The 22955-nt window shown below is 39.8% G+C and overlaps 2 protein-coding genes across 6 annotated transcripts; both read right to left on the bottom strand.

The window, feature by feature from the left end:
* Window positions 1–1583: 1583 nt before the first annotated feature.
* Window positions 1584–10749, bottom strand: LOC132980786 (ETS-related transcription factor Elf-2-like). Of its 5 annotated transcripts, none has more exons than XM_061047124.1 (9): window positions 10561–10749; window positions 10209–10458; window positions 5918–6031; window positions 5550–5732; window positions 5039–5125; window positions 4733–4925; window positions 4243–4638; window positions 3955–4129; window positions 1584–3565 (listed from the first exon to the last, which is right to left on the bottom strand). In XM_061047124.1, exons 1-9 carry the CDS (start codon window positions 10633–10635, stop codon window positions 3005–3007), a joined length of 2034 nt encoding a protein of 677 aa, XP_060903107.1. In that variant the 5' UTR covers window positions 10636–10749; the 3' UTR covers window positions 1584–3004. The 5 variants fall into 5 exon arrangements, with proteins under 5 accessions (XP_060903107.1, XP_060903098.1, XP_060903132.1 ...); XM_061047115.1 differs by having other exon boundaries at window positions 4733–4928; XM_061047149.1 differs by lacking the exon at window positions 10561–10749 and having other exon boundaries at window positions 4733–4928; window positions 10213–10352.
* Window positions 10750–17757: 7008 nt separating this feature from the next.
* Window positions 17758–21930, bottom strand: LOC132980829 (fibrous sheath CABYR-binding protein-like). The gene is made up of 3 exons (XM_061047180.1): window positions 21794–21930; window positions 19722–20594; window positions 17758–18569 (listed from the first exon to the last, which is right to left on the bottom strand). Exons 2-3 carry the CDS (start codon window positions 20587–20589, stop codon window positions 18532–18534), a joined length of 906 nt encoding a protein of 301 aa, XP_060903163.1. The 5' UTR covers window positions 20590–20594; window positions 21794–21930; the 3' UTR covers window positions 17758–18531.
* Window positions 21931–22955: the final 1025 nt, after the last annotated feature.

Raw genomic sequence — 22955 nt, forward strand, 5'->3', positions numbered from 1 at the left:
TTGTACGTGGTTCAACAGCATTAAAATGTGATTACTGCAGTAGGTCTATGTAGAAACAATGTCCTTGTTACTCTAAATTACACAAGCTTCTTTTAAAATGGTAAATGGACTTGAGCTTGTATAGCAGTTTTTTAGACTTTAGTCACTAATCACAGCATGATGTAAAGTGACCATCAGAAGTAACTTATCCAACTGATTCCCATTCATACGCCGCAGACGAAGGCAACCTGGGGTTAAGTGTCTCACCCAAGGACACATCGGACATGTGGCTGCAGGAACTGGGGATTCGAACCCTCTTACCTTTCTGGTGAGAGATGACCCACTGAGCCACAGTCTCAACGATAAACCTTGATATGTCATATATAGGTTTTGTCTTAATTTAAAAAAAACAACCACACAGCCACCACATATAGCATGTAAGTGTACAAGAATCCTCTTTGAAGGAAAATGTCATCGACAAATGTGGCCGAGTCACTCAATCTTTATTTGTAAAGCCCCATTTCATAACAAATGTTATCTAAAGACTATTTACAAAAGAGCAGGTAGAAGCCCTTACTCATTACTCAAATCACGTGAACGACGGTGTCCATGGTAACGTCTCTATTTAAAGTCTTTCTATGTGATTTTTCACACTTAAATATAATATAAATCCAGTATATCCTCTGAAAATAACTCTGTGAGTCATGACTGTCTACAATGGGTGTAACACCCGAGTCCCACTGTCTGTGATGTTTTCAGAGTTTTCAGAGTCCTATCTTCACTTTGTTTACATCGTCTGGACGGCCGGCTGACTCCTCCCCTCGCGTATAAAAGTTGTTTAATTGAGGGACTAGAGAAAAGAAGAATAACATACTGTACTCACTGCTTAACTGTGTTTCTAGATCACGCTCATTTCAGGTAAATTTACATGCAGTGTGAAGATACGAGCATAATAAAGATCACTAGCATTAGCATGCTAACACAACAATGCAGCGCAAGTTGTTTTGGTTTCATGCTGGTGCTCAAGGGCGACATCTGCTGGATCAAAAAATCACATATAAAGACTTTAATGAAAATGTTGACCTGTAGTGTGGATACAAGAGATAGAAAGACAACATCTGTCTTTAGATAACCATGAGTTGGTTGCTGTGGACTTTTGTAAACTTTTCTTGTCATGTCTTTTAGATCTATGTCTTTGAGTTGTGGGGGCCAATAGGGGCCTACGTGGTAGGGTAGGTAGTATCAGCATTGTCACCAACAGAGCCTGGCTCTGTAATGCTGTTTTGGTTGCAGTGGTAATCAAGGACCATATGGTAGGTCATGTCATTTATCAGTAGGGCATATTTGGCATGAAGGGTTTCTCCAAAAAAAAAAAAAAAAAAAGTTTTCTATTCTGAACTCATGAGCACATCTGGCTATCACAAATGTATCTTTGCCTTCTTTATCGGTGAAACGGGACGTTTTGTTAAGGTAAGAGTCTGGGTTACAAAATGCCACCACAGAAACATTCTGCACTCAGCCTCCTTATCATAGGAATAATTAAAGTTATGGCTACCTACAAATAACCTTAGAACAGGAACCTGATAAAAAACCAACACAACATCCAGGTTTCAAATGTTTTTTTTATATTTCAGTAAAATCTAATACACTTTGAAACAAGAGTACAGCAAAATAGAATATACTTCAAATGTTGAATATACAAACAGTTCAGTCTGAACACAGCTCTACAACATCTTCCCTCTTTTTTATATCGATAAAAATGAATAAAGGGGCCTAATATAAGTGACAAAGTGTAATGTTGGCATATTGACCCTCTGTTTACAGTAAAGTGACCTGGACTCCAGTGGTTTGAGATTTCTCACAGACATTTTGCATAAACCTTTGACTTACTATGCCTCTCTTTTAACATTTAGAATAATCGCTTCATTTCAATCTGAGTCCACATACATTCCTTTTTCATTTGCAGAACTTTTTAAAGAATCCAGAATTAAAAGAATTAAGAAAAAGTCGAGATACATTTGTGAAATCAATTTGAAATTCAAAAAGACATTTTCCACTGGAGAACAATGTGCTGCAGTGTTTCCTGTTAGATTCAGTCTACATGGGCGCTTAACAGCCCAACAGAGACCGAGGAACTAAAAATAGTAGAAATATTAGTTCCCCTATGTTAATAATACTGTGCTTGGTACAACGTATCAAAACACAAAACAAAATTCTTAACTGTTCAGACAATACAAAGAAAAAGAAAGTCAAAATGAAATCTAAGGCTGTTAAACTTGAGCTCCATAAACTGTATAGTAGATAATATATATATTTATGTATATATGTACATACATAACCACTTTCTGTCCCATATCGTTCCTTACCAAGAGCCTCTCTTAGCTTCACTCTCTCTGTTTTCCTCTCTCTCTTTCAGGACTCATGTAGCACCTCACACACTTGAGCTACACAGTGATACGTAAAAAAAAAAAAAGTTGCTGGTTTTAACATCAGTGGAGGCAAAGTCATTAACAAATGGTTTCTACAAAAGCGTTATCGCACACCCCACTGTCTTTAATCATAGTTCACATTGTCAGTTGTAATTATTCGCCTCCTTTTGTAGTGTTTCAGCTTTTTTTTTTGTATTTTCAAGATACTTTCCTTTTTTTTCCAAATTTGAGTCAGTGACAGCAATCCATTCAGAAGGCATATGTAGTGATCGAGGTTGGTCCCTTTCCCAAAAAGTCCCTTTTTTTAGTCTGTATTCATTTGTTGCACAGCATAGTTTGAACCCCTCTGACACTCAGGTGTCAGTGTGGTCCTGAGGGAGACCGTTTCAGTTCAGTTTTAGGCAGCATCAGGGAAGATGTGAGGAAGGTTCAGGACTAAAAACAGGCCTTCGGGAATCTTTAAAGTCTCACAGACGTTGCTGGTAATTAAAGAGTGAAAAAAAAAGACCTTTGACATGCACAAACTAACCGTCTCTGGCAGACAAGGAGCAGGTTAATGAAGATCGAGTGTGCTCAACACTCTGTCTCGTCTCTCTTCACACATCAGGTGTTTCCAGTTTGATAACCACCTCAGCGTCCATGACCTCTGACTTGACATTCTGGACAGTTTTTTGGTTTGACTGGTTCTGCTGGACCGCCATATTCACCGGCACCTGCACAGCTTGGACCTTCAATTTTTCCACTACGACTCCTCCGGCTGCTGCTGATCCTAGAACCAGCTCCGAACCGTTAATCACTCCGCTTATGATCCGATGCTGTGTTGTTGCCGTCTGATTGGCTGTTGATACGGTCACCACCCCGGCCCCGCTGCCTGGCTGTGACACCACCAGAGTCTGTGGATGCGTCTGAGTCGGCACAGTGAGTCTCATCACTTGTGCTCCGGGGGCGACGTTGAAAGGCGCCAGGGTCCGGACTGTGAGAGGGCCCCCGAGGAGGCTGATGCCGCCCTGGGAACCGGTTTTGTTTGTGCCTGTCTGGAGCTGACAATGAGCTAACTGGTGGGCGGGAATCGTGATGATCTTTGCCAACTGGACGGTGATCTTGTCTCCATTCTCTGCTGTGGCTGGAACCATGGTGGGGATAGTCTGGATCACAACCTTCAATTATTAAAACACATGAAATTAAAATGTTAGAGAACGTTACAAATGACTTGGTGGCATTAAAGTCTGTACAGGTTCAACTGGGTTCAACTAGTCTCATTCAAGGCACATCATTTTAGAACTTTTCAAACATTTGGAATAAAACACAATACCTTTTCACAATCATACATGCAAAAGTCTCGAGTTTTGATGGAAACCAGTCGGGAAGATATGGTCTACATGTATAATGTTTCATTGTGGGACTATGTTATAACTAGCTGCTATAGCTGGCAGTGCATAACAAATGTTCTCTAGAGACGCTTAACAAAAAGAGCTTTGTCAGATTATTATTATGTAGATATATTTCTTTAATATAAAAAGTCTAGTCACTGGAGAGTTGTGCTCACCTTCTGTTGGGAGTTTGGGTTACCAGCAGCACCGAGAGCAGAAGTGTTGGTGAGGAGGGCGGTGTGTCCAGCAGCCCCTGTTGTTCCTGCAGGTTGCTGAACAGCAACAGTGGAAATCTTCTGACCCAGTGATGTTGTCATGACTACGGGCACCTGCATAGCTACCCGCACAGTCCTGTAGATGAGAGTTACGACAGAAAGTCAAATTAAGAAAAAATGCTTTTCTATGCACCAGCACAGTGGCTATGAATCGTCCTTTCCCCACCAGACTAAATGTTCTCATCTCACCTAGGCCCAGAGGCGTTACTAATGATAGCTGTTTGAGACTGCTGAGTCTGACCCCCATCAGATGCTGCTGAAACAGTCACAATCCTTTGTACCCCTGCTGCCACCGCTGCACCGCCCCCTGCTGCTGTCTTGCCGACTGTGGCGACAGAAGCTTGGACCACGTTGGCCCTGTTCCCACCTCGCAGGATGTTGGGCTTCTTGGAGGACATTAGCATGTCTGGTGAGGGCATCACACGCTCAAAGGACGCAGTAGTCTCTGAAGTGATCAGATCGTCGGGGGTGGGCAGGTCTGCCTTATCGTCGTCGATGATGACGATGTTTTTGGGCATCTCTTTGAACTGGTAAACCAGCCGCTGGCCCTCTACCTTGGCCAGGATGCCACGCTGGTAGTAATATCTGAGAGAAGAGAGTTAAAGGGAGTTACAGCGGTGCTACCAAAAAACACAAATAAGAAAAACAATCTGAAATCTTCAACACACACACTTCTCACCTGAGCGCCCTCCCCATAGTCTCATAGTTCATGTCAGGCTTGTTCTTGTGTTTGCCCCACAGCTTGGACACAGCTTTTGAGTCGACCAGTTTAAAGATGCCCTTCTCTCTCTGGGTCCACTTGATGTACCTGGGACAGGTGTTCTTGTCCTGAAGTAGGTCCAGCAGGAACTCCCACAGGTAGGTGGTGCTCCCTGCTGGAGATTAAGCACATTTTTTTAACTGCTTAACATCTCTTCATCCAAGCATTACACATTAAACTGGCATATGATTTAGAAATACATATATGTTTATCACAGTAAGGTACCTTTCCCTTCTCTTGGTTTCTTTTTGATGCCGAGGTCTGGTGAGCCGTTGGAAACAGATGACTGATGTGTCTTCGGTTTCCGTCCAGCTGTAAAATCAAGGAGACTTAATCATTCTGTTTATCATTGTAGAGAATAACGGGGTTCCCTGACTAGAGAGAAGGATTTCAGTCTCCACTAGACGGTGCCTGTGGGCAAACACAATAACTGTAATTAAGAGCCCAAGTCTAGTTTTGGTTTTGGGGTTTGTGGCCTGCTTTGTGAGGCGAGGACGGTTGATCACAGAGCTACCAGATGTTTTCAATTTGAAACTTGGGATAAAAAAAGTTTTTTTTAACAAAGTTTCTCCTATTTTCAGTTAGGACTTCAGCTCCCAGTCTTCCACAATCTGGTGCTGCAGTGATTCTTCCACTGCATGAAGTAAGTTTTGAATATTATTGTATTAATTTCCACATCTCTGCAGTACTGGGGCGTTTCAACAAACACAAACTAAAGCTTTTTTTTGTTTATTACCTCTTCTTTTCCTGACAGGCTCGTGGCCGTGGTCTGGCTCCTCGAGGAGGGTGACCATCTCCTCATCTTCCTCCTCGCAGCACTCCTCTGTTGATATCTCTACCTCCGTCTCTGCAATCATGTCCGGACGCATGGCAGCGTGGAGAAAATCTGGTGTCACTATACATGGTGGAATAAATGCTTCTGGATAAGGGATCAAAAAAAACCAAAGAGTTAGAATTATGCTTTAGAAAGTTCTAATAAAAAGTGGTTATTTAGCATTGATTTTACGCATTTATAAAAAGGTTTAAAGCTCCAGACCTTTCATTTACACCAAGTTTAGAGTAAATGGAAAATCTACTAGATTTATTACAATTGATGTATGTTACCTGGACTTCTGTCTTCCCTGTGGCTGGAAGGTGAATCCATTCGTAGCAGAGCCTCTGCAGCCTCAAAGGTCTTGTCAGAGCAGTGCACACTGGTGCCATGGACAGAAGCCTCCACTGAAACACACACAAATAAACAAGTAGCAAATAGTTTAGAGAAGATAATAGGACCTGAAAACACTTTTTAAATCATATTCCCCCCGGAGTTAGAACTATGACTATAACTAGATGGAAGAGAAATTAACACTTAAGACTTCCTGTATAATTTCATTTTCCCCCAAATTAAAACTATAAAAACTGCCAGGACTTGGTCAGATCACTCAACCGGACCTACTAGCATAAGGCTGAAGACAACGTACACTAAATGTAAGTGTGTGGTGCCCCCTAGTGGAAAGTTTAAGTGCTAATACATGCTTTGATTACAAAAAATAAATAAAAAGTAAACATTCAGTCACCCAGACAGTTTTATTTGATGTAAAGTAAAGACTCTATAGTAGGAAATGTCATTACATTGCCTCTACATTAACACAACCACATTGTTAACTAACACCTCTGTCCATTGTCTAAAGTATTGTCTTTTTTTCTGAATATTAAAGAGTGACATTTAGAAAAGTTACACATGGTTTTGTTCAATGGCTCAATGGCACTTATAGCTGCACTCAAATACAGGCATCTAGAAACGTAATTGACAACCAGTCATAATCCAAAACAAAGATTTACAACCTTAAATACGCCATGGCGTTATACGAAAAGACAATGGCATTTCAATCAAAACTTGCATTGAGCCTGTTAAAGAGACATGCTATGTATCCCCATTTGGGACCCTGAGAAAGAAGCCAGGGCACCAGCTGTTGGTGTCAATCATTTGTTGGAAACATGAGATTCTGTAACACCCTGCCCTATCCATGTTTGGCTATCTCACTGAGGCAAAAGGCAGTGCATAGGGGAGAGACATGGGCTATCTTTAGATTGTCCAACTCATTCAGTCCCCCTCACAAACAAACAGGACAGCAGAGACCCTATAGGCAAAGGAGCTGCCCTTGAAACCAGGCAGACGTGCTGGAATAAGATCACCAAAAGCTTGGCTTGTCCTACAAATTGGCTAATATTGAAAATATAGTCATCTGTAGTCTGTAAAGAATATTAAGATTTTGATTTAATCCTTTATCTTAAAATTTGACAATTATGTAACAAATGTTTATTACATTTGGGTAATCAAGATTAGAAATAAATGAACAGGTTTGTAAATCGTTGTCAATCTATACTAAAATGTAACGGCGGCAAGAATAGCAGCAAGTCCGGCAAAAAGTAGTGCCGCCTCTGATGACTTCCGTGTTTACAGTCTTCATCCTTTCCCTCCAGTTCTCTTCGAAGAAGCTCACAAATCCTCTTGTCACTCAACACCAGCCTCGCCGCCTATTGGCTCATTCCCTGTTTAAGATCCCGCCCCTGGTTAAACCTGATTGGATGAGCACGCCATTGGACAAACGGGCAAGTCAATCAAAGACATACGACGCCCTCTTACACACACAATGCTTCCGCCATCGAGATGAAGCAAAAATACTTAGAAATGTGCGATTAAACTTCTAAGGATACGACGCTATGTGTTTGTAATAGGTCGTTTCTTATCAGTAAAGGGGAACATGACAGTGAAATCGCAGATTTATTTTGTTTTCCCCTCAGTTTGGTCGAAGTCTGAATCCGTACTTAAAACGAGCACAGAAGAAGAAGCCAGGCCATCCCACGCTTCAATCACAGTCTGCAACACGACAACAGAAACCACGAAACAAACACTGAAACTGTTTAACAAGTCTTTAACAAACTTAAAACGCTATTAATTATGTATAAATGTTTTTAGGATCAAAGTGTGAAGATTGCTTATTTCCACAAGCGGAGCAAACAAAAGCCATTAACGGTTAACACGAACATATCAATCCATGAGAACAATAAAATAGACTAAATCTGACATTCTGTACCAGAGTTGTTCTAGTAAAAATAAACCCGCATGTCCTTCCGACTCAGACAGCGTGGCAAAGACGTAGGAAAGACAACATCTTTACACTTCCTGGTTGTGCAGCGCCGATCTTCAGACCGTTATTCTACACAACATCGTGTTGAGAAAAGTACACTGCAACATGCATACCACACTTTGTGCAAATAAACACTTATTTGTGCAGACAAGCAAGCCCTTGGAAACTTTTCACCTCTAAGACAGGATTTTACAAACCGCGTAGCAACGCCATGCAGGTTGCTACCAAGGTGATCACTTCCTGATTGCCCTCCATTACTTCACTGTAGTGAGCGGACTGAGACGCAGCGGTCTCGGTTGAAAACACAACCCTGAGTAAGCTTCGGGGTCGAGACTTTAAGTACACAAAGCTATCTTACCGGCTCTAATAAGTAGATCGAGCTGATTTGCGTGCCCCTCATGCTGCGAAGTCGCCATGTTTTCCCCTGCTGCAGATTCACATTGACTTCTCACTAAATTGTATAGGAAGCTACTAGCTTAGATCACTCCGCCGCTAATAGGAAATCTCCTCGCATTCAACAGAACACGTTTCGGCGGCAGTAAGGTATCCCTCCGCCGCCGACACAGGAAATCCTTCCTTCGCCCTCCCTCACTTGCGTAGTAACTACGTCAAATAAAGCTGCAAACAATTCTGTCTTCACAAAAACAAGTTCCCCTTTGTAATGCGTGTTCACACTTTTGCAGCGTAATGTTTTATACAAATAAAGGGTGTACTATTTGGTTTTATAATTGATTCATCTAGGGTTTTTACTTCTCTCAGTCAAATCAATGAATGCATTGCAGTACATTCATTAGCAATTAACTGTAAAAATCTTCTTCTGTAAAAGTTTACTGCCAGTAGCAAAAATTAGTAAAATGACTATGCACTTGAATAGAGTGGGTAAATATTTACTTTTAAAGTTCACAGTTTCTTGTGAAATACTTTTAGGTCTAAGGCAACATTAATACATTTAATAAAAGTCATTAGACATGACAAAACTCAACTCTCATCTCACTTGACATCTATATGCAATTCCTTTCTATTTGCAGCACTTGCAGAGAGCTTTTGTGTTTGTTTGAAATCAGGCATGATGAAGAGTGAACTACTCAGGTACATAAATGTATTCTAAAAAGTATCAAATCCAAGCTAGCTTCATTTGGCAAAATTGGTAAAAACATGCAGTGGTAAAAAATATATTTCTTGGTTTTATGACAAATTCTTGAACCTGATTGCAGATACTTGTGCTTTACATTCTTTGAAAGTGTATTGTGGAGATTTTATCTTGATAGTTTGACTAATTTAACTTTAAAAATGTCAAAATGTACTTCCATCTTTCAGCCTATTTCATACAAAGGAACATCCAATTTATTCAGACACTAGTCACTATTTCTATTGGAGTCATATATAAGATCCACAAGGGGGCAGTGTGTAGACACAGAAGCCTGATCCTCTCACAGCCTGCTAAACTTCACTGTGGTCCTTTCCGAATATCCACAGTTCAGTAGGCATTACTTTTCAGTTAATAGAATCAATTTTTAATCTAGAGTTAAAGTCCCGACTGAAATCACTACTTTAAATTAACAACAGAAAATATAAGAAATATCTGCATTATTATAAAACCTTTCCCCTCTATTTAAATAATGATTTCACTATTTAAATGTGTCTTTATTGGTTTATTTTATATTCTGTATATTACTGTCTTTCATTTGTTCTTTCCTTTACTGTATGTTATTTAGTTATTTAATCTGTCTTTTACTTGATTTACATTGTAATATTGTTTTTTGTTTACCTGACTGTATATGTGCATTACTCTTCTTGAATAAAGCTAAACAAAAACAAAAAAAAAACAGGATGTATGCGGCCGGTTCTGGAAACGTACATGATGCCACCTCCCTATTGAATGAATCAAACGAAGTAGTAACAAATATCTGCCTACTGTGTGTGCATACTGAATAGTAGATACTAAATGTATACAGTACAGATAGTAGGTACTGTCTTTTGCACTATACGGATGCACCCTGTGTCACCAGTGCAGCGGCATCATCAAATGAAAATGCAAACCGCAACAAAAGCTTGAAATATTCAAATTGTGTTTTCACCATAAATCAAAAACCACATGGACACAACTCCTCCTTTAACCTTTGTAATTCACAAGAAAAAACTAAAGTGTCAGCCGGAGAGAGGTGTTTGTGTTATTTTTGCAACAGCGACGATGTGATAGTCATCTTGTATACTTTGCCAAAGCATGAAAACAAGGTAATGTAAAATCAAGAAATGTGTCTTACCTGCCTCTCCTTCTGTCTCCACTTCCTGCTCATCGCCCACTTCCTGCATCAGGTAGGCCTCGTCTTGATATACCACCACCTGACCTGAGTAATGCTCCTCGGCCAGGCTGGCTCCAGGTACCTCCTCTACTATGACTGCAGGGTAATCCTCAGCCTCGTCTATTTCCTGTACTTCTTCATAGGCAGCCTCTGCTTCACACTCGCCTTCTACCTCTCCCTCAAGCTCCATCTCTGCCTCACATTCTGCCTCCTGCAGAGAGGAAGTAGGTTTAGGGACGTAGGACAAGTCAGTCAAAAGTTGCAGCGCTCTTCTTTGTTGTTTTTTTTTAGTCTGTGTCACTGTCCGACCTACCTGCTGGGGGTCCTCTTCAGCCGTGACATACTCCACCACTGTCCCACCAGTGTCGACCAGCACCACTGAGGTCATGACTCATGCTCCTGAGGGATCAGCCAGGGGTTTCAGCAGCACCTCGGTCTGGTGGCCTCCCCTCGTTGGGTGAAAAAAGGCCCCTGAAGAGAGAAGAAGTATTCTGTTAAAAAAAGAAAAATAACTTTTATGTCCATGATTCAGCAAAGCATAGTTGAAAAATGAATGTCATGATATGCTGCCCTGTGCTGTGTCATTGATCATAGCGATGAATACTGACACCCCCCCGGGTGATTCTGCATCACAAGAATTTGGATGTAACAAATGCAACACGGCATGCAGCATAATCGATAAACCTTGATTATCTTATTTCCATGATTGAAGCCAACATCTTAACTGAAATTGAAACTGGATGAATTGCCCAGCACTTACCGATCCTGGGCTTTAGTCCTCCAGTGTGGCTCTATATTTACAATACTGAACTGTGAATGGTATCAACCTCCACATCAAACATTTGGCAAGAAAGCAAATCCAATACGTCAAACTTTTGATTTTTTTAGTCTAGCTATTGAAAAGTCCACTTGTTTCACCAGGACAATTCTTTTCAGTGAAGACCAAGAGCTCATGAACAGCAGATGTCTTTAATCTTTTCCATCTCTTTCTTTTGGGCTTTGGTCTGCAGGAAGTGCGTGTGTGCAATTTGCAGGAAGTAATGCACCAACAGGAAGCCAAGTCAGTCCCTAAACACATGCACAGTGTCCAGTGGAAGATCAAGGCAGGGTATGCTATGCCATGGTAACAGTTGCTAAGAACAATAGCCCTGAGTTACTGCTCTGCTCTGCAGGGTGACAATAGGATCATTGACAAAGGGAAAACAAGAGTGTTGACAAGCAGACACATAAGCTGCATGTCGATTAAACTGATATATGTAGGCCTACGTTTTTAAATTGTTGACTTAACCAGAAGACATTTTAAATTGTTCTAAAACAAGTTAAAATGCAAAGTGAGGTGTCACTACGGTGTAAGATGTCAAATGAGGTAGATATCCCATGTTAACAGAAAATAAATGTGGTGTCTATTTTTGACCTTTCCAAAATCCTAGCACAATATGCATCTCCATGCATGCAGTAAACCACTAACATTAGCATGTCCAATTAGCTAGCTTAACCCATTTTACTGGAGTAGTAATCTAATCTAGCATCCAGCAATACTTCAAATTCCTGTAAGGGATTTATATGATATTCATTTGTGACATAGCTGGTCGGGTAAAAAAAAACTTCTTGATGCTACTAGATCAAAGTTTAGGGTACAATTTGTGCCTCTGTTCCGATCTTAATTGGATTTTTAAAACCCCATCTACACTTTTTTAACACAGCAGCTGAATAGAGCCCTTATGTAATATCATACAAAGCTTTAATTTTCTAAGCCACAACACATTTTCACCGCAATTCATGAACACTGTGCTTGTATATTTCATCCCTTTCGCATGGATCATTATCTGGTGTAATCTGACAATTGTATCCATATCAGGAAAAATGTGTAAACATACTTTTTGAAAAATGGTCACATTCAAGGCAAAGAGATATTATGCCTTATAGCAGTTTAATATGTGACTTTTGTGTGGTTGACGTTATTAGTATAGGCTTACTTCTTCCCGTCTCCTTTTACATTGTAATGATGGCATGGAGGGGTCAAATAGCAGATGTTAGACAACAAGGTTATCTTACAGTCGTGGGTTCAAATACAATACAAAATTCTACATACAAAGAAAAGAACATCCTCACAAACACTTTATGTTCATTGAAAAAGCGTTCAAACATTTGAACAGAGCAAGACCACAAAGTAACGTAAGGCATTATCCATTGCATTTTAGTTTTATACAAACCTGCTGACCATACATCCTCTCACAGGGAGTGTATGAGGACACGCTCAGTTACTCAAGCTGCTGTAATATGGATGAGCCACGCTGCGCTGGTGTTTCCTCTGCCACTGGGACCAACATGCCATCAGCTCAGATTGGATCATCTGTTCAATTATTCAAAAGCATACTACACACACTCATCTACAGAGCTGTATGTTGGGGCTAGGATTAGAGCCGGAAAGATAATAATGTGGGTGATCTAGAAATGATGTCACCATAACACAAAACACCTCAGAGTCCATAGTGCACCACACTCTCAGAGTTGGTAAGAATATAATTTGTTAATTAAGCATTGTATTCTTAAATACAGTTGTATGTTGTCAGGAAGCAGCCTCTTGTTCATTACACAATCCATGTATAGAAAGACCATTTTTATCCATCTCAGAAGTTCAATATATCCGTCTTCATATCAGTAATAAGTGAATTATTCGCTTCTCACATCAGTTCTGGTCTTTGAGCTCCTATATCAGTCAGGCTCATGCATGCTAGTTCAGATTTGTGGTGTGCATGCACATGCAGGGGTATTGTTCAATAACCACATGACACACAGAAAGAGATCTAAATGATAGATGCTGCCCGTGAGTCATGGGATAGTAGGAAGGAGTACACAACCACTTTTATTTAATCCGGCTCAGTAGTTAATGAAAATCAATTCCTTTCTCTTCTCCATTCCTTTCCACTCTTAAGGTTGTCTAAAACTTCTCTCCCTTTGCTCTCTGGCACAGAAACCAAATAAAGGTGTGTACACGAGTTGAACTATGTGCTGTTGAACTGACAGCAGTTATTATGCAAGTTCATGGAGTTGAAGATTGAGACACACTGGGATTTAGTCATCTATTCGGCCCATCAAAATCTGTTCATCAGAAAAACATAAAATAAAGAGAGAGTGGGTGCAAGAGAGAGTCAAAGTGCAGAGTCCTGTACTCTATGTGTCTGTCTGTTTCCACTTGGTCAACAGAATGAGCTGGCACGAAGATGACAAATGCATGCATGTCACAATGGATCAGCATGGACAAAAACCACTCACTGCAGAGTTGTGTAAGTTTAACGATTCATTGCAGAGTTGTGTAAGTTTAACGATTCATTGCAGAGTTGTGTAGGTTCTTTCTGCCTTTAAAGCTTGTTCTTTTCTTCCATCCTTTATTTTCACTTAAGAGAGAGCACCCTTCAAGGAGGACAAATACAGACCCTGAGTAATAACATGGAAGCCCTTAAGCAGACTTCAACGAGTAATTGTGCATACAAGATCTGTTAGGAGTCCCTGAAGCTGAAATTGCAGTTTCCATTGATTCAAACCAGTTAAACAGGACCTGCCGGACGACTGGAAACACGTGGCTGCCTTGTCGCTCCTCAGCCGGAGCATTCATGAGTCAAGAGGCTGCATTATTTGCGTTTGAACAAACTACTTCAATTCAGAATCGACTAATAGATATACCCTGTCATATCACAAGAAAAGTTGTTTTTGAAAGGTTTAAATTGATGCCTTTTGATGCGATAGCTATACATGTCATGTTGATATTCTACTTCTGCTGCAAAGACAATCATTCCAGGGTCAGAGCTTTAGCTACACGTCTCACTGTAAATGCATTCAAGCTCAATTCACGTTTGGCTTTTGAATACCAGATTGGGGGAGCACACAAGTAGTAATGTTGTTAAGTATGTGGTGAGACTTCAGAAGATAAAGCTAAGTCATCCTGACAACATGCCAACTTTCGTCTCTGAAGATCCAAATGAACACATCAAAATGAAAAAAGGAAAAAAGTGTAAACTTGCCTCGCCGCAGAGAAGTTGATATGATTCAAAACGCAGGCCTGCATCATGACTTTGCTGCTTTTAAAAATCCATCCAAGAAAAACAAGCAGATACATGAGAGAATGAGAGTGGTGCTTTCTTGTCATGGTACAAAAAGGCAACAGGATTTCTGCATCTTCTTTGACTCCCTTCCACAACTCTTGTCTGTCTGGCCCTCCATCTCTTCTGCCTGCCCGCATGCTCACTGGCTCACTGTTCCCAGGGTGGAAGAAACCTCTCCTAGCGACTCAGCACTTCTCAGACCCTGCCCGGAGCTCAGATCACATGACAAGGGTGGAACACAGACACACACATGCGCACACGCGCACACACACACACACACACACACACAGTCACATGATCTTCCAACAACAGGGCTTTTGTTCCAAGTTACTGGGGCTGTTCGTACAGATACAACGCCCTGTCTTGTGTCCTGCCCTCTACCAACAAACACAAACACACACACACACACACACACACACACACACACACACACACACACACACACACACACACACACACACACACACACACACACACACACACACACACACACACACACACACACACACACACACACACACACAAATACACATGGCTTTAGGATTTAGTTCTCTTTAAATAAACCAATAATAAGGCAAGGTTAAACATATCTCAGTTGTGACAATGTAGACTTGAGATAGTTTTACCAACCCGTGCATTGTTACAGTCTCACTTAAACTCTTCGTTCAGTGGTTACAAACATCAGTTCATGTTCAAGCAAGAGCACAAGAGCAAAAACACGGCTTTCATATTCCACCATGTAGCATGACCATATTGCTGTTTCCAAAATTTTGACACAATGGGACCAAATGTTGCTGTTTATTCTTGTCTGTGAACTACTAATATCATGATTATATAAGGTTAACAAACCTCATATATGTTATGGGATTATGTAAATTGCAAAGTTTTAAAGATATTAAAATCCCATATGTGATCGGATATTTTTTTCAAAAACACAATCCGGAAATGTCTGTGGATATCAGGTCAAGGAAGCCCCGGACTTCTGTATGAAGATACGAAACATATATTTACAAACTACAGACTTACAGATGAGCAACTATAATGTTGTGTAGTTTGTAAATGAGCCTCCAACAAAGCCCAACACACACAAACCAGAAGCCCCACAGTCACATCCGAGCCCCTCCATCACCAATCTCTGTTGTACCAGTGCCTTCGCTCAGTGTCTGTATCAAGAAACTTCTGGACAGGGAGCTCTTGATTTTGCCCCATTACGGAAAATATGGGCACAAGTGTGGCAACCCAGTAGAGACCTTCAGAAAGCAGTCCAAGTGTTAGCTCAGACTGCAGTATATACGGGCTAAGCAAAGGCAGACTGGTCAATCATTTAACAGCACAAAGCACTGGTTACGGATGCATACAACAGGCCAGTGACTGGATTAAAGGATTCTGCTACTTATAATGATGGTAGCTGATGGTAGATGGTAGTCTTCTCCCCCCCCCCCCCCCCCTCCAAAAATAGTTACCAGTAGGTGGCGATGTTCAAGAAATTATAAAGGTAAAGTAGTAAATGATTCAATTATTCATCCATCCAACTCAAGCTGAAGTCTTACTTTGAATGTTGTCATCAATTCATAATAATAATAGCAAGAATACATTTTATTTATAAGTGCCTTTCTGGACACACAAGGACACTGTACAAGAATCAACATTTAAAATACGATTCATGACATGATTTCCTGACTGAGAGAAAATCAGTAATTTAAGTTAAAATATCCAAAAACATTTTTAACAGACACAAAATTACAAGATACCTCAAATTACAAGGGGAATTAGTCATTCTTATAACATTTTGGATGTTCAATAATTAGTAGGTACAAATGTATTCCTAATATTGACAATTAAACTTTCCAGATGAGTTAAATAATGTGAATGTCAATAAGCTGCACAGAGAGGGAACTAAATAATAAACTGGTTGTTTTCTATTCCACATTTTCAAAGGACACTAAGGGAAAATGAAAAACCAACAACAATGAAGTCTTAACTTTCCATCACCATTATGTGATTATTGCCCTCATATACTATATCATAGTGCAGAGTTATAATTATAAAGACTCACTTGCTTTACAATAAAGAGCCATTTTTAAGTTTTTGTGTGTTGTCTAAAATCTAGTTTGCTGGTGGTGATAATAACCGTAATAATATCCATATCCTGTCAAGAACAAAGTTTATTGAGATTACAAACCCCTTCCTTCATCACACAGTTGGCTGACAGCCTTTTTATAAACAGAGTCAGACATGTACAGTGAGTCACACTGCTGCACTGATACATCTGCTAACCTTATCAATGAATAATCAGCTCTGGTGTCATTTACACACGTTTCCATATCAGATAAGTAAGTCAGGTCGATAAAAGTCCGAGATTCTGTAGGATGCATGTCATGTATATCAAACACGTCACACATGAGTAGACCAGTGAAGAGAAAGAGCATGTTGACATATACGTCAGCTAGCAAAGTTAGCACTGAGACAACAAGCTGTCAAAACAGAAACAAAACAAACCATGTGGCTAATGCTGCTGGCTAACGTAAAGTCAGCTCACATACCGTGAAATTCTTCCTTTCGCCTCCTTGCTTGTCGCCAACTTCGTGTCCAGCTACTTGATGTTTTCTGGCGTGCTAACGACAGTTTGTTGTTTGTGTGTCACACAGTAACCTCTGCTGCTGCTGTCCTGATGCTAACGACAAAACATTAACACGCAGGTTAACATTAGCTGTTTGTACTCGTTTAAGAGTTTCTGTGTTTCCTCCAGACTGAAGAGTATAAAGCCCTCTGTGCCCCCGGGGTTTAATGTTGGATAATAAGTGACAGGAGAGCCAGGCTGCTCCTCTGCTAATGGAGACAGACACTGTTGTCAGTTTACTCTACACACGTTCAGGCAAGTTACACTGTGACGTCATGACGTACAATAAACAATCACTAAAATGAACGCATACGTTTGAGTTTTATTTACAATACAGTTAATGTGTTATTTTTCCTAAATCCTTTATAGGCAGCACATGCTTTAACAAGAGGATAATTTATATCAATCAATTCAATCAATTTTTTATTTGTTTAGCGTCAACTCATAACATCTCGAGACACTTTACAAAAAGCAGGTAAAAGACCTTACTGATTGTTATGTTACAAAAAGCAGGTAACAGACCTTACTGATTGTTATGTTACAAAAAGCAGGTAACAGACCTTACTCATTGTTATGTTACAAAAAGCAGGTAACAGACCTTACTGATTGCTATATTACAAATATCTCCGTTGCCTGAAGCCAGCAAATATTCCAAAAAGAGCAAATTACAAAGATGACATAACAGTTTAACTGTATCCACCAAGTGGTCAGTGAAATGACTTTCAAGAGCTGCCTCACCATATTAAATGTCAAGACTAGCAAATGATACATAATCCTAACAATTGAATGCACAGCAAAACTTGGTTTAATTGTTGATAACTTTATTTAAATGAACACATGATGAAACAGACTTAGGTATAAACTACATACAACTGAAACATATAACCTATTCAATATATATATATAGATGAAATTGTTTGTTAATATATAATTATAGCCTATAGTTAAGTACAATGAACAAATATATAAAGTACAAAACGTGTAAATCCATTCACATATTTTATAAACATGGGCCTATATGTTGTCATACCTGGTACAACACTTTTGCGACACTTTTTTCTCCTGGTAATATTTCTTCTAAATGCATCACTTTGAAATCTGCCACACAATAATATAATCGTAAAACACTTACAAGCCTAAAGATAGTTATGCCTGCACATTATTTTGTACTATGACGAACTTGGTCAACATGCAAATACTTTCAGCTTACGGGTTTAGGAAATTACATTTAATATTATAATCTTAAAGAAAACATATATAGGTTTTTAAAACTCTCAAAATAGTTTCATATTAATGCCATGGAAAGAAGTCCATCACGACATTACAATAACAAACTCTTTCCACTGCCTACAGCATCAGAAACTGATGGTCATGAAAAGCTTTGCAACAGCGGCACCTAGTGGACAACAGACATAATGGGATTACATTTATCAGAAAAAGGAAGTCATATTTAGAAAATTACACTTTAGAAAGAGAAATCTGTTGCCAGTTCTCCCCATGTTTTCATTGGTCATTCTGGTTTGGTCAATTGGTTGAGTGTTGTGGAAGGCACACTGTCGTTTCATGACTGGGCTGTCACCACCACCATAGTCTCTGTGGCTGCAAAAAAACAAGCACAACACTAGTTAGTATGATAGAAAAAAATAAATCATGATGAGGTCAACTCATTGCACCTGCCTTCACTTCAATATATCCCACTGTAACTTTAAACAGCTCGGTCTTTTATCTTTGATTTTTAAGTCACAGTCATCCAAAAAATAAAATGTTTATGAATAATGTGGGAGAGAGGGGCATTCAAATCCCTAACAAAGCTCTAGTTACATTTTATTCAAGACATGACAAGCTTAGTTCATAATTCAAAACATTGTATTTAATCTGCAAGTCTTTTTAACCTAGTTAAATGTAAGGCAGAGTACAAAACATTGCAGGAGTATTAGGAATGAGAGACATTTAAATGTTGAAATGTCTTTTTTTAAGCCGAAGTGTCCAGAGTAAAGTTGTTATGTTGAGAATATATTTTAAATGTTTTGAATACAGACTAATTGTCCTTAAAGAAGAAAATCAATAAGAATGTTCAAATAAAGATATTAGACTGTGAATGAAGCTAAAATATTGAGAATAAAGTTGAAGTAGAGTAAAGTGTTTACAATAAATTGAATGTGATCATTTAAAAATAAATGTTTAAAGTTATTAGTTAAAAAGGAGTCTAAATGTTGAGAATGAAATTGAAATAAATAAGAATAAAGAAAAAAAGAATAAACTTGATATTGTGTGAATAAAGTCAGAACATTAGGAATGTAGTAAATTAACATTGAGATTTTTATAATAAAAGTGCAAATATAATGAGTTAAAGTCAAAGTTTGGAAAACGCTTTTTTTTAGAATAGTTAAATGACAATAAACTCTGCATGCTGTGAATTTTGAAAAGTGTCGAGAATAAAGTCTAAAATATTAAGGAAAAAGTCAGACTCCCAATATGACAAGGATTAACAAAAAGGTTGTTCTTGTTTTGATTTTTCATAAAATGTCAGAATAGAAATCCTCTTCCTGGCAATTTTGGTTTTCACGCCTACACAACCTCTCGTAGTGAGCTCTGGATGAGGTCAATATCTTAAATAAGCTGAAGCATAAACCTCTATTTTCTTTACTCCTATTTAAAAACTTAAAAGCACCAACTGTGGATACATTTACTTAAGTAGATAAAGCTTCAGTTGGTATGGATTTTTTTCTTTTTTTTACAGTTTGTTCTTACTTTGTCCTTCCACCAGTGACTCTGCCTCATTTGTCTCATGCATCATATCGTCAGAACCATCAACTGCTGGATGCCCTCCATAAGCAGCAGGTGGCGCCACCTCCTCTGCTGAAGATGGAGCAGAGTGGCAGGAGTGGCAGTGCCCGGCCTCATGTTCTGAAGTCTCTTCTGCACACTCTGGTTCAGACGCTGAAACGGCCTCCAGGAAGGAGCCAGAGGAGGCTGCTGCAAGCTGAATCGTGTTCACAACTAGTGCATCTTCACTCTGTGTCTCCAGAACTTCAACGGTCTTCTCTGATGGAGCTTCAGCTGGTGCCTCCTCCAATGAACTGGCAGCAGTTGATGTTTCATCCACTGGAGCTGCTTCAGCATAACTGACTGCCTCCTCAGTGGTTGGAGCTTCCTCTACAGGGGCAGAATCTTCCGGTGAGGCGTCTGTGAAGGAGACCGCCTCCTCTGGAGCAGCTTCAGGGACGAGAGCCTGACCTTCAGCCTCAACCTCACCCTGCTCCTCCAATGTTGGTGCTGGGGTTGTAAGATCCTCGAGGAGACATGCAGCTGCCTCCTCCCCCTCAGCTGAATCTGCGACAGGTGTGTCTGTCTCCTCCTCGGTCTGTTCTTCAGCAGCTGGAGCTTCTGTATCAACTACAGACTCCAGCTCCTCCTCGTTCACAACAGCAGCTGCCTCCTCAGTCGCTTCTTCATCCTCCACCTTTGTGGTGGCATCTGGGGCCTCTGGCTGTGTCGTCACCCATGTGGTGTCAAGACCTTTATCAGCTTTCACCAGACTGGAATCCCCAACAGAAGCTGCTGCAATCTCAGCTGTAGAACTGGCCAAGATCTGCACCGCTGTGAGCAGCTCTGGCATAGACTCTACAGGACAGAGAGAGGACATGTCACACAAATTTAAAATAAAGTGTAATATCCTAAGTCACAGATTCTGACATGTTTATATTCATTTAAAGGTGCACTTTGTAGATTTGGTAGTGACATTTGAAAGTTGGAGAAGTGAAACAATTCTATGCTATATTTTCTGAACTAAATAAACTTTATTCATAAGAAATAATGTGTCCCTGGAAGACTGTTTGGACTTTGGACAACCAGGAGAGTTACGGTTTCACTGTTGTGGGCCCTCCACCATAACTTCTTGCGTAGCATTTTATCTTCAAACTGTGTTACAGGGTCCAAATTTTCCTCTGAGGACAGTTTGTGTTTAGAGTTATGAACATATACCACAGAAGCTGTACACTTCTCCAACTTTCACATTTCTCTACCAAAATCCCACAGTGCACCTTTATGTATCCATGCCAGTTTAACTGAGCATAGGTGCAGTGACATTGCTTTAAAATCAGTGTCTTAAGCTCTACAGCAGCCTTTCCCAAACTTAAAACTGCTGAGGCCCACTTTGATATACAAAATTACTCCTGGGCCCGTTATAAAAAAATGTTTTATGACTACATCTATAACTTTCAGTTAGGGTAAATTATTGGACATTACAACATGACATTATGGCAAGAGAGACACAAAAGTTTACTAAACATTATGTCCATGAATAGTCATGACACGCCTTACTAATCACTTAAAGGGTTCACTCATGGTAAATCATCATTATTGTGATATTTCTTTTATTTTTATACTTGGTGGAGGGCTTTTCCTGCAGTACCCACACGGCCCACCAGGGGGTCGCGGCCCACACTTTGGGAAGCACTGCTCTAGGGGAATGATTCTAACGTTTGGTTACATGAAGGTAGCATTAACTGAACCTTCATTGGAGTGTTAAATTTTTTCATGCATCATACTTTAAAGGTGTTGGACGCTAATGTCCTCCTACTCATCAGAAAAACGTTTCGTTGGTGCTGAAATAATTTAGGTTGATTTTAACAGACGGATAAAATAACATCTATTAAAAAAATAATCTATTATGTAATCAAACACAAATGCCTGTCATTGTTCCAGATGTGATGAATTGCGGCTCATCTGTGTTTGAAATCACTGGACGTTTGGGGTTTTGTTCTGATGAGTTAAAGGAGAAGGCATCAAATTCCACCCATTGGTTAGTTTTGTACACTTACCTGGAGAGGTTGTCTATCACTGGACGTTCTACATTCACCACAGGTTCAGTAAAGGCTCTACAGGAGTCTACCTGCCCAGGTCATGCTTCTGCTGCTGAAATTGGTTTGATGTCAGTAAGTGAGGGTACAAGTCATGTTTTTCAGACACTAAAAGAAACAAATCTCCACACATCTTTAAAGGATTTATCCACATGGCACTTTCCTGTTGTTGAACATCCTCGGATTACCTGTAACAATGTCTTATTAACCTGTCTGCCAACTGATCCAGGTAGGCAACAACAACATCCTAAAACAAGCATTGTAATCTAGGATTAGTCTCGATCTGTCTGATCGACTGCTTAAAACTGCACTTTTAACAATTAAGACGACAAATCAGAGGCCAAAACTAATCTGTGGTTTAACATCTACATTCACCAGAGTCTTTGAAAGGACACAGTTAAGCTTCATGCATGTGCTTGACTTCCTGCAGAATTAAAACACGTTTTCTTTTGACTTGTTGAGCAGGACCAGTCACTACCATCTGACAGTTTAAGAGTGGTGCCTGAAGGGCTTTCTCCCCTCTTATACAACATGACAATATATACTATATAGTCAAGCTAACAAATGACAGACACCTATGTGAGGGTTGGTGACTGATTGTGAGGACCTCTCCCCTTAAAGTCAACATTAGAGTCTTAAATTGTCCCTTTAGTGTCAAAACAGAAGATATGAAGGATGTCCCTTCAAAAGCAAACTAACCTGATGATAAACACTAGATAATGTTTTTTTTTTTTTAAATCACTCCCTTAATGCCAAGGCTCCATGGACTGAGCTTCCACTACCTTTACCTTCAAAGCTGACCAAACAAAAACCAGTGACTTGGCTGAAACCTGTTGAGGGCAATGGGCTGGAAATGTTTTGATATCCTTCCAAAAGCATTCACCTATGGAAACTAGAAATACATAAAACTTATGTTGCTTACAAAGTTTTGGTTTGTGAAGGACATAACTGTTCCTGAGCAGAAGTTCAGAGTCTAGCCCTCACACAGACTTGGTTTCACAGATGTTGACATTTGTTTAGTAAGAGCAAAGACTTCCATTATGAACTATTTGAATGATTGATCAGTATTAAATTTCTTTACTGCATCATAAGCTCATAACAAAATGTACCACCAACTTGACGG

This window comes from Labrus mixtus, chromosome 2 (genome assembly GCF_963584025.1).
Source record: "Labrus mixtus chromosome 2, fLabMix1.1, whole genome shotgun sequence".
Lineage (NCBI taxonomy): Eukaryota > Metazoa > Chordata > Actinopteri > Labriformes > Labridae > Labrus > Labrus mixtus.